This window comes from Lithobates pipiens, unplaced genomic scaffold, assembly GCF_037356315.1.
Source record: "Lithobates pipiens isolate NorthernLeopardFrog02 unplaced genomic scaffold, aLitPip1_a1.2 Scaffold_22, whole genome shotgun sequence".
Classification (NCBI taxonomy): domain Eukaryota; kingdom Metazoa; phylum Chordata; class Amphibia; order Anura; family Ranidae; genus Lithobates; species Lithobates pipiens.
In genome coordinates this window covers 92,595,169-92,611,603 of record NW_027507784.1, presented here as the reverse complement: position 1 = coordinate 92,611,603, position 16,435 = coordinate 92,595,169, and the positions used below count along the sequence as shown (strand labels likewise).

At 41.5% G+C, this 16,435-nt stretch overlaps 1 protein-coding gene across 2 annotated transcripts in view; it reads right to left on the bottom strand.

Moving 5' to 3' along the window:
* The window catches only part of LRP2 (LDL receptor related protein 2), a 348,324-nt gene that overhangs the window by 95,379 nt on the left and 236,510 nt on the right, over positions 1-16,435 (bottom strand). For both annotated transcript variants that reach the window (XM_077447895.1, XM_077447894.1), the window contains exons 40-45: positions 14,463-14,628; positions 13,135-13,293; positions 11,796-12,085; positions 9,420-9,623; positions 5,233-5,475; positions 2,412-2,537 (exon numbers count right to left, since the gene is read on the bottom strand). In XM_077447895.1, the coding sequence (XP_077304021.1) occupies positions 2,412-2,537; positions 5,233-5,475; positions 9,420-9,623; positions 11,796-12,085; positions 13,135-13,293; positions 14,463-14,628 (1,188 nt within the window). The remainder of the gene's footprint in view (positions 1-2,411; positions 2,538-5,232; positions 5,476-9,419; positions 9,624-11,795; positions 12,086-13,134; positions 13,294-14,462; positions 14,629-16,435) is intronic.

Here is a 16,435-nt window from a genome sequence, read left to right as displayed (position 1 = left end):
TGCACTTGAGGCACACTATTATATTATTTTCAAGCTGACCACCATTGAAGTAACTCCAGATGCCTATGTAGTTCTCTGCTGTGTTCACAAGCAGCTGACACAGAACAGCAACCTCTGTGAGTTGTTACAAAATTACAAGGTTGCAGTCTGACCACAGTGGAGGAAGAGACAAAGGAAATGCTATCTTCTGCCTGCAGCAGAATGATGAGGATAAATTTGACTGGAGCTCAATGGCTACTTTTTAATGATCAAGTGTAGAGCTTTTGTGAAATGTTATACTTTATTGTGGCTTATTGGAAGTTTATTCATGACGACTTAAAGCCATACCTCCCAACATTTTGAAATGTGAATAAGAATGAGGGACACCTACTAGCAAACGTATGTAGGCAGAGGACACACACCCCTGCCACACCCCCTTAAAGGAGACGTAACCAAAAAAAGTTAAATGAAATCCACAAGGGTTTTTTTTTTTTATCACTACTATTCCTTTATATTGGCTTTTAAAATTTACAAATACAGCAATTTAGAAATTGGAGGAAAAGTTTAGCACTGAGAAACACGTTTTGAAAGATAAAAAGTTAATTTTATATACAACTATATAGATCAGATCAAATGAGGGACAAATGAGGAGGAATGAGGGACAGAGGGACATTGTTCCAAATCAGGGACAGTCCCTCGAAATCAGGGACAGTTGGGAGCTATGCTTAAAGCATTTGTTACCCCAACATTTGATATTCCTGATATGCCTGCTGTACCATGTACTTGTATGACACAGTATTCTGTACTCTTTGTATTGCTTCATATGTGCAAAATCCCTGGTATCCCTGCTAGTCCCCTTGCTTTCCAATAAAAACAGACCACACTCAGCAGGAGAACACATGATGGTCAGTTCTCTAGCTATTCTGGGAACTCAGCCTGCTCTCCTTCAATGATCAGCCTTGTCCTGACACCCCCCTGCACAGCCATTCACTGGGAAGCTCAGTGTGCTGCTGGTTCTCCTCCCCCCAGCTGAGACCAGAGGGAATGTAATAACTTATAAAAAAAAGGGAATTTTTTTTTTTTTTTTTTTTTTTTTTTATACCTAAACAAAAATGTTTTGCCTTTCATATCTTTTTTAACTTGAATGAAGGTGATTGTTTACAATCACTTTAAATTTACCGGGAGATCCACTTTAAACATTGCAGGAAACGTTGTGGGTGAAGTAAAGTTTAGAATGCCATTGATGTTCCTGTTTCAGTTTATAGTTTTTAAATGCATATGTACATATATACAGTCATTTGTAATCACTGTATTGGCAGGCCGTGCATCTTGCTTAGTAATGAAATACATGTCTGTGCCTTAACCATGCTTTTCTCCTTATGAAAGGCTTGCTAGACTTATTCAAGCAATACACCCTTTATATAGCTTACCCAGCAGCTGATTCTAATTGTGTTTAGCAAAAGTGATAGCGTTGTGTCTGAAATGTAGACCGACTAGTGGAAATTTTTTTTATAGCTTTATATTAAACATGATCATGAGAAAAAAATGGAAATGCAAGTACAATCTTAAAAGTCAAATGACTTTCGAGTGAACGTCACAGTAATTTCTACCTACAAAATCCATTATTCATTCCTTTATCAGGACATTAGCCACTTTAATACTGCAATATACCCCCAGGCTATACCTCAATGCTGCTGAATTTGTATCCCTAGCTGAGGGTTTTAGTTACAGTGCAGAACTTACTACCACTTTTTGCTGTTTAGTATATTTTGATATCTTTAATAAAAAATATAGCTACTTTACATCACGCTAAAGGAGAATGTAAGTCAGAATAAAATTAGTTAGCCTATATCAGGGATATGCAATTAGCGGACCTCCAGCTGTTGCAGAACTACAAATCCCATGAGGCACAGCAAGACTCCCAAGACAGCCACAAGCATGACACCCAAAGGCAGAGGCATGATGGGACTTGTAGTTTTCAGATGGAGGTCCACTAATTGCAGATCCCTGGCCTATATAGTTATATTCAATAGATTATTTTATGGTGAACTGTAGTAGTTTTTGAGTTGAACAAAAATATATTTTTCAACAGGCGTGGTTTATTCTTTTGCAGGCAGCTGATGGCTGAATTACATGATGTGCGATGGCTTGTTTGCTGCCCAGAAGCAGGGAAGGTCCTCATTTTATAGTTCTCAAATAGTTCTGGAGCAAACAAAGCCTCTTAAATATGGGTCAATAGATATTTGTAATGACAATGTATTTATTGGCTTAGTGTTTTCCTTTGAGTACTCTTAACATTTACAAGTACTAACTTTGCAGAAACATTTATTACTCTACTTTTGGCTTTATTGCTTCCTCGGCTCTAAAGTCAGCTGTAAAGCTCTGTTGTTCTAGCCGCCATTCGTAATCTGATTAAACAGGAGAGCATTTACCGCAGTGAGTGGGGCTTTCATCGCTCATATCTCCACAGTCATTATCCCCGTCACAAAGATAAGTTCGAGGAATGCAAATGTTGGTGCTCTGACATTTGGTGTATCCAGATTGACATGTGCGATCGGCTTTAAAAGAGAACAAGGAAAGAGTGCTGAAAAATACCTCAATTAGCCAAATTATCCACAGGCAGTAGAAACTATTTTTTTTCTTTATTAAAAAAAAACATTTGTATTGCTTTAAAGATTTTAAACAAGAATTCTGTATGGTTATTGAAATTTAGCACACAAATGTGTAGCTTTGTGTTTTAATATAAATTGTATCTAAAACTAAAATGTTCTTTTTAGTTTGGATAGAGTCAGGCCTCAGCTACAACAGAATGGATGAAGAGGAAGCTCTCTATACAGAGGCCTCCTGTTCATTTAAAAACTGAAGTATAGTAAACATAAGGGGGTACATAGTGGGGGGAGGGGGGTGGGGATCAATGCTACAGATGAAGGGGAACCTGGACTGGAAAGGGTGTGATCAGAGCAGCAGAAGATGGGGGGGAGGATTCCCAGAAACCGATCCCCCTGTGGCTCTCCCTGCAGCAGCTGACAGTGACAGGACAGAGTGAAGGAGAAGCCAGCTATATTGCAGGGAGAAGGAATAGTCTGCACAAAGCTGCCCATGCCCCCCCATTGAACTGATGGGGCTTGGGCCCCATACAGGAGAGCCAGTGCTACCCCCTTATCAGCAACCCTGGATAGAGTAATGAGTTAAGCTAGCCAAACACATTTAGCTTTTAGACCCCTTTCACACTGAGGGCGTTTTGCAGGCCCTATAGCGTTAAGAATAGCGCCTGCAAACCGCCCTAAAACAGCTGTTCCATTCACTCCAGTGTGAATGCCCGAGGGCTTTCAGACTGGAGCGGTGCGCTGGCAGGGCGTCAGAAAAAGTCCTGCCAGCAGCCTCTTTGGAGCAGTGAAGGAGCGGTGAATTCACCGCTCCTCCACTGCTCCTCCCTATTGAAATCAATGGGACAGCGCTACTATACCGCCAGCAAAACGCTGCAGTGGTGACGTTTTGCGGGCGGATTCAACCCCTTTTCACCCGCTAGCAGGGGGTTAAAACCACCCCACTAGCGGGCAAATAGCGCCACTAAAGGGCGGTAAAGTGGCGCTATTTTTACAGCTGATGCCCTAGGCAGCACAGTGTGAAATGGCTCTTACTTGTTATGTCCATGGACTGAACAAGAGAAAATCAATCAATTCCCCCATCCATGCTAAAAAAGCATGTATGAAGGATTTTTTTCATGCTGGCTATTGCTCCTATATAGTTTGATTCCACATACCTGTCTGTGTCTCCTAAAGATTTAAGTCTGGAAGGTTACTCCACATTTCTTATTGGATTTTTAACAAGCAAGCTTGATCCCTGATAAAGAGGGATGCTTTGATCCCAAAAGCTTTTTTTTTTTTGCTTGATACTTCAATCACAACTATGAATAATAAAGGATGTATGGACTTCTAAATGATCATATGGCGCTCAATTCCTTCCAGTCAGCTATTGCATTCAGACAGCCTGCACCTACGGCTACTTGAATATACAAACTGTGATCTGATAGGATGTATTCACTGTTTGGATGAAAAATTTTCAACCAACATATATATGTTAAGCTGGGTGGTAACAATATTCTAACCCATGGATCAAATTTTGGCCAATTCAGCAGAAATCGGGCCTAAATTATAGCTGTCTATGACAAGCATTAGAATCCTTTGCCAGTGTTGTCTCTCTATTTTTTTTTTCTGATAATACAATTTGACAAATACAGATTTATACCGTGCTGAAATGACATACAGGAAAACATGATGAAAGTCAATTGCGTATGAAATCCGATATACTAGAGAAGTTGCCTCCAAACTCCGGCCTTATGCTTGCCTTATCTGGCCCTTGGAGCACTATTCCTCCCACTGACACCAACAATGGGGGATAATTCTTCCCACAGACACTAATTATGGGGCACTATTCCTCCCACTGACAACAATAATGGGACATAATTTCTCCCACTGACACTAATTATGGGGCACTATTTCTCCCACTGACACCAACAATGGGGGATAATTCCTCCCACTGACACCAACGATGGGGCATAATTCATCCCACTGACACTAATTATGGGGCACTATTTCTCCCACTGACACCAACGATGGGGTACTATTCCTCTGACTAATATCAATTATGTGGAACTATTCCTTCTCCTTTTGAGCACAGGTACAATGTGATTTTTTTTACCACCACTGACCATTAAGCCTGAACCATTGTTACTCCCATTGACACTCCCATTGGCAATTACTATTCCCAATTGCCCAAGTCTTTGGCCACAACCAACAAACTGGCCCTTTGTTTAGAAAGTTTGTAGACCCCTGTACTAGAGTCACAGTCACGTGGAAAACACAATAGGCATGGCAAAATCTCAAGGTTGTGGTGGACGATATAAAGCTCAGTTATTTTTTATTTTTTTTAATATTATTTAGGGGTGGAAGGGAAAGGGAAATCACGCTCCCTATTTGGCCCGGTAACAATTATTTCAGAGACAAAAACTGAAGGGAAATACAAAATTTTAAGTTGTTCTAATAGGAACACCTGTGGGGGATGTCTTCACTTTGGAGAAATTTCCTCTCCCTTCCTGCGTTGCATAAAGGACAGGAAGTGAAGGTAAATCTCCCCAATTAGGACACAAATTGCAATTTTTTTTTTTTAAATAACAGGGGATTTAACCATACGCTACTATGTTTTGGTGTTATACATCCTTATCAAACTGTTTATTGAACATGTTTGACTTACGGCAGTTTCTCTCATCTGATGTGCCATTGTCATAGCAGTTATTCACTCCATTACATACATAGGAGTGGGAGATGCACCTTCCATTGTTACAGGAAAATTCAGTGTTTGGGTCACAGGTCCTGAAAAGACATCCAGCCTCGTCACTGTTATCACCGCAGTCATTATAATGGTCACAGCGGTAGTGATAAGGAACACACTTTCCATTGCCACACGTGAACGCTGTCGGTGAGCAGGTATGAAAGGCTGATAACATAAAGCACAAAAATCCAAATGAAGATAAAAACATGACACTGCAAATGAAACAACAGGCAGCTTCTATATTGTTACCATACCTGCTAGAGCAAATACAGCTGCAAAACGGACTGCATGCAGAATAAAACAATCATTATTATTAGTAAACCATAGAAGCTACAGGTTTTTAACACGTGTATGGTCACATCCGATGCACAAAAGTGGTTAACATAAGGCAAGACCTACAATATTTAATTGAGATCCATCAGAGCTTACACAAGGCTAGACATGTTTATAAAAGGGGCTCCCTCAATATTTTTTCTCAATATATTTAAGGGCCTATTTGCACTTGTCAATTTTTATGCAACAAAGGGTCAATTAGAAATCCCATTATTTCCTATGTGGCTGGTTCATATTTATGCACTGCAATTTAGTTTGAAAGGCAGTGGGAAACTATATAGGTTCATCTACACCTACACGTGTGCTGTGTGTACATGGAAATGTGTAAATCCAGCCTCGCTTAAAGTGTAACTAAAGGCAAACCCATACCTCCCAACTTTTTGAGAATGAGGGACACCTATCAGCAAAAGTATGCAGGCATAGGACACACCCCTTGCCACAACCCCTTAAAGGAGAATTGTACAAAAAAACAAGATGGGTTAAACCCACAAGTGCTTTTTTTCCCCACTACTATTCCTTTATATTGGCTTTTGTAATTGCAAATGCAGCAATTTAGAAATCAGATGAAAAGTTTAGCTTTGGGAACACTTTTTGATAGATAAAAAGTGCATTTTATATACAACTATATAGATCAGACCAAAATGAGGGACAAATGAGGAGGAATGAGGGACAGAGGGACACTGCTCCAAATCAGGGACAGTCCCTCGAAATCAGGGACAGTTGGGAGCTATGGCAAACCTATTCTTTTATTTTTGGATGGAGTGAAGATGGATTAGAACACCTGTCAGTTTCTATTGCTGTTTCCCTGTTAGCTCCTGTACACACGGTCGGAGATTTCGACAACCAAATCCGTCAGATTTTGTCCGTCGGATCTTGTCCGAAACTGTTGCATACACGCGGTCGGACTAGGTTGTCGAAAAATCCGATCATTCAGAACGTGATGACGTCATTTTGTTACGACTGGACTACGTTCAGGCTAGTAGCCAATAGCTTTGATGTAGGAATTTTATCTGAGCATGCGTGGCACTTGGTCCAATCAAAATTCTCTACACATGATCGGAGTATGTCCGATCAAACCAGTTGGTCGAGAAATATTTCCAACGTGTTGGAAAATTGGGTCCGATGGAATCAGTCCGATGCATACCACACACAGTCGGATTATCCGACGACACGGTCCGATAGGACACATTCCGACGGATTCTCCGACCGTGTGTACAAGGACTTAGAGAGATTCATCCCCTCTATTTGTCCTGTTTACTGCTATCATCCAAAATGAAATAAAATCCCAAATTTTGGGTTGACATCAGAACAGTAATAGAGGGGAAATCCTCCAATGGAGACACTAGTTCTGGGGACACCTTGGAAATCCCTCCTTTGGAAGGATTTCCCCTGACTTATTCCTCTTTTGGTGACAGGAAGTGAAAAGAAATCTCCCTTATGGGACACAGATGGGGTGGAAAAAAAACTGACAAAGGTATAACTGTCCCTTATACTAACCAAAATGAAAAAGAAATAAAAAAGGTTTGCCTTTAGAGGCACTTTAAACTTGCTCTAGTGCTATGTGCCTCAATCTTAATCGAATATTATCACAGTATCACAACAAGGAACGCTTTGGAAGCAAGTGTGGGGTCAGCATTAACCTTCTTAACCTCTAGAGATCCACGCTATAGCTGAATGACGTCTACAGCACGGACCTGCATTGCCAGGACTACATCTATTGACGTTGTCCCTTTCCCCATGCGGCCTGCGTGGCCCTATGAGACTCGCTGGATCACAGATCGGAGTAAGGGGTTGATCCCAACCCCTTACAAAGCGATTAGCTGTCAGCCAATGACAGCTGATAACGGGATGTCAACACAGCTGGTAATTGGCTATTTGGCTGACAGCACGAGGAGAAAAAAAAAGGCGATCCCCGGTGGCAGTGAGCGGGACATTAGTCCCGATCACTGCGATGTGCTCCAGCTCCTCAGTGCCCACCTGTGCCCCCTACAAGTACCGCCTACCAGTACCCACCAGTGCCACCAGTCAGTGCCCACCAGCACCACCTGACAGTGCCACCTGTCAGTGCCCACAGTGAAATCTGTCAGTTCCCACAGTACCACCTATCAGTGCCCACAATCAGTGCCTGGACAGTGCTGCTGCACATCAGTGCCATCAGTGACACCTACCAGTGCCCATCAGTACCACCTATCAGTGCCCATCAGTGCCACCTATCAGTGCCATCTATCAGTGGTACCTATCAGTGCCCATCCATGCCACCCATCCATGCCACCCATCAGGGCCCATCAGTGCCATCTTATCAGTGGCCATCAGTGCCGCCTTATCTGTCCTCATCAGTACCGACTTATCTGTCCCCATCAGTGCCACCTTATCTGTGCCTATCAGTGCCGCCTTAACTGTGCCTATTAGTGCCCATCAGTGCAGCCTATCAGTGCACACCAGTGCAGCCTATCAGTGCCCACCAGTGCCGCCTCATCAGCGCATATCAATGAACCAGAAAAATGAACTGTTTGCAAAAAATTTTAACAAACTATTAAACATGATTTATTTATTTTTCCATCTTTTTTTGTTTGTTTAGCAAAAAATAAAAATCCCAGCTGTGATTAAATACCACCAAAAGAAAGCTCTATTTGTGGGAAAAAAATTATAAAAATGTAATCTGGGTACAGTGTTGTATGACTGTGCAATTGTCATTCAAAGTGCGTCAGTGCCGAAAGCTGAAAATTGGTCTGGACAGGAGGGGGGTTTAAGTGCCCAGTAAGCAAGTGGTTAAGCGCCTCCTTCCTAAAACTGTAAAAAAAAAAAGGCAGTACGTATCTTTTGTACTGTTTTCTCAGATGCTCTTTAAAGTGTAAACTCCCCTATCGTTTTCAGCCAAGAAAGCTGCCATCTTTGCCTCTGTTTAATCTGTCATAGGCTGCACATAGGCTGATCAGTTATGACACCAGCCAGTTTTGACAGTTTGGTTGAGAGCACAACCAATGGGAGTGTTACATATCTGGCATGTGCTGGAAATTACACTTTTTTTGATTGGGTTTACTTCCACTTTAAGCTAAACTCAAGGGAAGCCATTATATAAGCAGCTAACTACATGTTATATGTAAACCTGCCAAATTATATTTCAAATTCTACATCTCTGTGCAAATAGTTGTTTTGATCCTATCACTCCTGCAAGGCAGCACATCTAGGTCCTCAGCCTCAGCTACAAAAGCACAAAGTTTGATGAAGACTAAAAAAGCAACAGCACACTTCTGAGCCTTTATTGTGCTTCCCCTTGTCAACATACCGTATGTGCACTGCAGCAATTGATTGGCTGGCCCTCACTCTTCTAGTGTAGTTCTTGACTGTGTTCACAAATATCTGACACAGATCAGCCCCTACAGCAGCCTCTGTGATTTGCTGTAGTTACAAAGGTTGCAGTCTAAACACTGGGGGCAAAAGTTCCAATCTGAGTGTTGCTCCATAGAGGATTACAAGGGGTATGTATAAAGGTTAAAGCCATGTACATACACTAGTGGCATTTATAAATATGATTTTTCTTTTTGCAATTAATATAAATCTGCTTGGAGTTCAACTTTTTTAGTTGAATGCGATGGACAATTACATTTTTTTAACCTAAATATGAAGGTTTTTATTGTGCGTACAAATAAACCACGGAACAATTAAAGTAGCAGAAAAATGTATGTACACTTTCTGTTATTCTCAGATGAATGTGTTTTGTGTGTGATTGTCTATCTAGTCAGTACAAGTGAACAGAAAGCACATTTAACTCATACCGCATACACGTTCCAGCTCATCGCTGCCATCCCTGCAGTCATTATCATTGTCACATTTCCACCTCTCATGGATGCAACGCCCATTAAGACATGTGAACTGCCCACTCTGGCACCTTGTGGCATTGTCCACAATGCAATCTTTGTTGTTGTTGGCCAAATACCAACTGCCAATTGATGGGCATTGGCATTCCGCTCCGTTAGGACCTGTTGCAGGAAAAAAAACAAAAAAAAACAAATTATTTGTGTAAGTGATTGGTATGGGGTATTGCACTTACCAAACTCTTTTTTGCCTTATTAAAGCTGAACTCAAGGCACAAAAATCTTCATTTAGATATATTCCTCAATGGCCACAATTTATATCATTCTCATTTCTATACACCATGTGTCTCTACAAACCCAGATTGAAAAAGTGAAAATAAATGTGATTCAATAGCCTGAGCAGAGAGCAGAGCTGTGGGTGGGATGCAGTGGGTCCTCTCTTTACAGACTCTCTAGAGCAGTGATTTTCAACCAGGGTTCCTCCAGAGGTTGCTAGGGGTTCCTTCAGCATTGGGCCATTTCTGCCTCTCAGATAAGTTCCCACCGACACCATTGATCTTTTTAGCTATCTGTAAGGAGGTAATTCTTCCCAATGACCACAAGTGTAAGGATCATGCTTCCCACTGACCATCACACTAATGTATCATGAGTTGTAGATTTCTCATTTTTAGCAGGGGTTCCCTGAGACTGGAGAACTTTTTCAAGGGTTCCTCTGTATTGAAAAGGTTGAGAAAGGCTGCTCTAGAGAAAACTAAAGGGAGTGAATACAAAACCAGTCACCCTGCACAAGGATGGAGATCACAGTGACTGGTATATATTGCAAGAAGTCTAGTATTTCGGCAATATTTGCATAGCCTGGAGGACTGCTTTAAATTCCTATCTTTAATTCATATGGAAATAACAGAGCGGTTTTCAGGCATTTTAGTGCTAGAAATAGCCTCTAACTAGTGCCTGAAAACCACCTCCCATTAATTTCAGTGTGTCTTTTCACACTGGGGCGGTGCGCTTGTGGGATGTTAGGAAAAGTCCTGCAAGCAGCATCTTTTGTATACAGTGCTCCCAAAACACCCTGCCCATTAAAAATTAATAGGCAGCGCTTCCAAAGCACCTGAAAAGTGGAAGCGAAAGCACAGCAACACGGGCATTTTTAACCCCTTCTATGGTGTTAAAAGCACCCCGCTAGCATCTGAAAAGCGCTGCTTAAACAGCGCTAAAGCACTGCTAAAATGAGCAGCGCTTTAACGCTAATGCGGCTGCGGCTCAGTGTGAAAGGGGTCTAAATGGAACCCTCACAATGGCTATTTTATGACTTATTTAATTAGTCAAAGGTCACGTTAAAAAGTGTTGGTCTAGTTCCTGTAAAGTAAAATCTGATTGGTTGCCGTAGGTCGCCATACTTTGGGGAGGATTTACTAAAACTGGAGCAAGCAAAATCTGATGCAGCCCTAGAAACCAATCAGCTTTCAGGTTTTATTGTCAAAGCTTAATTGAGCAAGCTGAAGTTAGAAGCTGATTGGCTACCATGCATAAGTGTACCAGGGTCCGAGCGCTCCAGTTTTAACCCCCCCTCGTGTATTTCTGCCTCATGAAATAAGACCACATTACATAGAACAGACCAACGTCCAAACAGTTTAGCATTGAGGCTGGGTTCACACTATTGCGAATCAGATGTGGGAGATCCGTAACCAAGTCGCAATAGCAGAAGAATGTGACGGCTCTCTCTTGAGCTGGTTCACATATATCTGCTGCAGCTCCGCTGCGAATTTGCAAAGGAGCCCCGTGTGTCTTTTGTTCCATTTAAGGTCTGAATTCAGCCCAAAATTCGGGCTGGGAGCCGCATAGGCATCCAGTGTGAACCGAGTCTGAAGGTGCTCAATCACATGGGGGAATGAGATCAACTTGTACATCCACAGTTTCATGTATGTCTCATGCCTTTTCTTCCAAGCGATGCACATTGTATGACATGGAGTTGATTTACTAAAAGTGGAGAGTGCAAAATCTGGTGCAGCTGTGCTTTGTAGCCAATCAGCATCTAGCTTCGGCTTTTCCAATTAAGCTTTGACAAAAACAACCTGGAAGCACTCTCCATTTTTAGTAAATCAACCCCAGAATGGACTCTCATCTACTCACTGCTGAAACCTGTATGTCAATACTACTGTTTATACTCCAAACAGTCAGCTTATCATTAAAAATGGTTTGTATATGCAACAATAGCTTATTTAGTATGGAACTATTTGGCTTTCAGTAAGAGTAGCTTGGGTCAGGTGACCTCTTATCAGTTTCTGCCTTGCTATGATTTTGCTTGATATTGAATTCCCTGGCTATAAAATTGGATACCTGGAGCGCAGATGTGACTGCAGCCACCATTGAATTGATCACACGGGCTGGCACACTGCTGCTGCTTGCTTTTAGCCAAGATGTGAATATCCATGGGACGCTGTGGCAGGTTCTGCACCATGATAATCTGATCTGACCCATCATGTTTATTGGCCCGGTAGATACTCCTTGTGTTCCAATCAGTCCAGTAAATGTGCTGGTCATAGAGTGTCATGGCAAATGGATAAATTGCTGTGCCGACCACAACTTCTCGGTTTGCACCTGTTAAAGAGCAGCGCTCTATTTTCTGTCTGTTAAGGGAAAAAATATAAAAATAATTATATTTGAAGGTGCTTTTTATCATTGAACTTCTTATTAAACTATGCACCTGATGTTATCACATGGTTTCTATGGCTTATATGCATTTTACAAATGCACGATTCTCCTTATATTGCCTTGCTTGTCACTGTATATTTAGTCCAGGTGTACGTAGAGTATTGTACAGAAAGCTTGTTAGTGTCCTTTGTCTTTAAATTGTAAAAAGCCTAACAAAAGGGAGCCCCAAAAGCTTGCATCTTTATACTTAGCCAATAAGGGTATCATTTGAACTCAAAACTTTTTGCACTCTAGGGGTTCAAACAGCTTTCCTTTAAACAGTGATCCTGTGAAGAACACATGAGACCTCTGGACTCTGGAGATGAGCCCACTGAAGAAGCTAACTCTGTCGGGTGGCCTAATAGCTAGAATGAGAAGTGTTGGTACAAAATAACATTGCTGTTCTAAAGTACACCGTTAATGAGAGAATTTTGTAGGCTGCCATTGCTGAACTCTCCTTATGAGAATTCTGGTTATCTAGTTGTCATGCTGATGTTTAACTTAAACGTCAGAGTCAATGATCCAAAATAAGTATAGCGAAAAGGAATTCTGAAACTTTACTGACACATTTACAGCATGTTTATTCCAGGTATATGGCTCAAAAATACAAAAGTCAGACCAAGCAGCTTGCATTCTCAGAAGGAGACCAGCCATGGCAGTCTTCCTATCACTCATATGACAGCTTTATTTTAATGGGCTTTCACTGTTTGCCATGATTGTGCTAACTGGAGTTAGCATAATACACTTCTCCGAATTTGAAAAAAAAGAGGACAAGAACAATAGCTAAGGTTGCTCAATGGGGCAATAATAGGGCTGTGTTAAGTTTTATTTGAATTCTCTCAATAATTACCATTTGTTATTACATTATAAAAAGGTTTTATAGACTTTGTGATACTACAACTCATTAGCCACAATAAAATCAGAAAGACTATGCTGGAAGTAATATTAAGTCAGGTAGGGCCCTGTGAGAGGTGATAGTACATACAAACTTGCATCAGCCCAGTAAATCCTCTCCTCTTCGTAATCCAGGGTCAGTCCATTTGGCCATACCAGACTTGTGTTCACAATGGCGGTGCGGAAATTGCCTCCAAGGGTTGCTCGTTCTATTTTAGCATTTGCTCCCCAATCTGTCCAGTACATGTAACTAATGCAAAGAATATAGGAACGAACATTAAAAGCAACAATAGTTATGCCCTTAAAGTGATATTAAAAGTATTTTCTTTTAAATAACAAACATGTTATACTTACCTGCTTTGCACAATGGTTTTGCACGGAGCACCCCCAATCCTGGTCTTCTCTGATCCCCCGCCTGCGCTCCTGTCTCCTCCTCTTTTCTGAGTGCCCTCATAGCAAGCCGCTTGCTAGGGGGGCACCTGTTTGTGAGCCCTGCTCTGTGTATCCATAAGACACACAGAAGGAAGCTTGGCCCCGCCCCCCACTCCCACCTTACTGGCTGTGATTAACAGTGATGGGAGCCATAGGTTTCGGGTTCTATACCTCAGCCAATGTGGAGGCAGAGACCCAGGAGAGTAGACGCTCTACTGCACATTGCTGGATCGGGATTGGGCTTTGGTAAATATTGGGAGGGCTGCAGGGGGAGCTGCATACTGTAGATGTTTTACCTTCTAGCATAGAATGCGTGAAGGTAAAAAATCTTCAGCCTTGAGAACCACTTTAAAGTGGAGTAGTCACAACTGGCTTTCCAAAGTAAACATACCAGCACCAGGTACCTGAAGACTGGTGAAAAACCAGCCAGGGTGAGGACAGCCCCAGATCCCTGGAGAGGTAATTGTCCTTTTATTAAAAGTCATCAGTTGCAGTACTTGTAGCTGCTGACTTTTTTGGGGGGGACTGAAGATTCTCTTCCAAGTAAGGTAAGACTCTATAGTTGCATAGCCATTGGCAGAAATTGGTCCTGCTCCACGAAAGGACCTTTTATTAGCTTAGTTACTGAAAATTACAAGAAGACACCAAATTACGGGAAAGTTTATTTTTGAGTTATTTTCTCTTCTAATCACTAATATGTTTTATTCCCTACAAATACCTCTGGTTATCATGCATCTCCTTCCTGAATCCAAATGATAGCTTACAGCATTATGAGCAGCACAAGGATGTTCACCAAGATTCAGTGGGGTTTATTCACTAAAACTGGGTGTAAAATCTGGTTCAGATTTGCATATAAAATTTTTCAGTTTAGAAGCTTCCAGAGATTTTGCTGTGGAGTAGGGGGGGGGGGGGGCAGTTGCCTTATTTTAACACTGATGTTGAGATATGAAATAAGTATTTTCTTGCACCTAAGTAAATGAGACATACCCTCTGCATGGGTCCAACATGATGGCTCTAGGCCGAGGTACTCGAGCAATCACGGTGCGATCAGATCCATTTAATGCCATAGATCTAATGGTCTGGTTTAGATAGTCACTATAGTAAATCCTTTTATGGATCCAGTCAAATGCTATCCCATCTGGAGCTCCCAGGTCTATAAAATATATATATAAAAAAAAGTTGAGTTATCACCACATTCAAGCATGAATAACAGCTACACAACAAAGTGATTTTTTTAAATCTATAATAAAATAGTACACGGTTTTTTTTTTTTTTAGTTTTGGATAGGGTGGAGATAGATTAGAACACAGTTTTTTTTTTTTTATTCCTGTCTGTGCCCCTTTTAAGGACATTCACTCTCTTTAGTAGAAGAAAATCCCAAGATTTGGATTGTCCCCAGAACACAAATAGTAGGGAATTCTTCCAATGGGGACTCTAGTTCTGATGACTCTGGTGACAACCAGTGTTCATTTCCTTAAGGAAAACATTTTTCATCAAAATTTTTGTCAGCAGCCTTTTAACCACTTTCAGACCGGACCAATTTGCTGGTCAAAGACCAGACCACTTTTTGCGATTCGGCACTGCGTCACTTTAACTGACAATTGCGCGGTCGTGCGACGTGGCTCCCAAACAAAATTGACGTCCTTTTTTTCCCACAAATAGAGCTTTCTTTTGGTGGTATTTGATCACCCCTGCGGTTTTTATTTTTTGCGCTATAAACAAAAATAGAGCGACAATTTTGAAAAAAACGCATTATTTTTTACTTTTTGTTATAATAAATATCCCCCAAAAATATATAAAAAAACTTTTTTTTCCCTCAGTTTAGGCCGATACGTATTCTTCTACATATTTTTTGTAAAAAAAATTGCTATAAGCGATTATTGATTGGTTTGCGCAAAAGTTATAGCGTTTACAAAATAGGGATAGTTTTATAGCATTTTTATTAATATTTTTTTATTATTTTTTTTTTTACTAATAATGGCGGCGATCAGCGATTTTTATTGTGACTGCGACGTTGTGGGGGACCCATCGGACATTTTTGACACATTTTTGGGACCATTGTCATTTATACAGTAATCACTGCTATATAAATGCAGTAATTCCTGTGTAAATGACACTGGCAGTGAAGGGGTTAACCAGTGGGTGGCAGTGTAGAGGTTAAGTGTTCCTAGGGGTGTGTTACTAACTGTGGGGGGGTTGGGCTTTCATTTAGTGAACACTGATCTCTGCTCCAATCACATGGAGCAGAGATCAGCGTCACTAGTTGCTAGGCAGAATGGAGAAATGTTGTTTACAACGGCACTTCTCCATTCGGCCGCTCCGTGAGACGATCGCGGGGATGCCCGCAGCGATCGAGTCCGCGGGTCCCGCGACCGGACTCACGGGGGTCCCGACCAGCGATGGCAGGACGGCAAATTTAAAGGGACGTACATGTACGCCCATTTGCCTGCCCGTGCCATTCTGTCGACGTACATCGTCGTGTGCTGGTCGGCAAGTGGTTAACAGTGACGAAAACTAAACGAAAAGAACACCACATTTTCATCTACTGACGAAAATTATGATGAAATTCAATTCCATTTTATTAATGGACGAAAGCAAAAAGAAAATGTGAGGAAGGGCTGTTTAGCCTTGTGAACTTCCGGTTTCCACCTGTGTAGAGCTCGCGAGTGCTTCTGCTCCCATCAAGCAAGCGAGTTCGTCCAGAGCAGCACTGTACATTACAGGCCTCCCAATGTCCCGACTCACGTCCGTTCAGAGAAGAGCACCGTGAGTGTGTACATTACAGGCATACCCCACTTTTAAGTACACAGTGGGCTTTATTTACTAAAGCTGGAAAGTGCAAAATCAGGCTCACTTCTGCATAGAAACCAATACGTTTCCAAGTTTTATTACCAAAGCTTAGTTGAACAAACTGGGGTTAGAAGCTCATTGCTTTCAATGCAGAAGTGAGCCTTATTTGC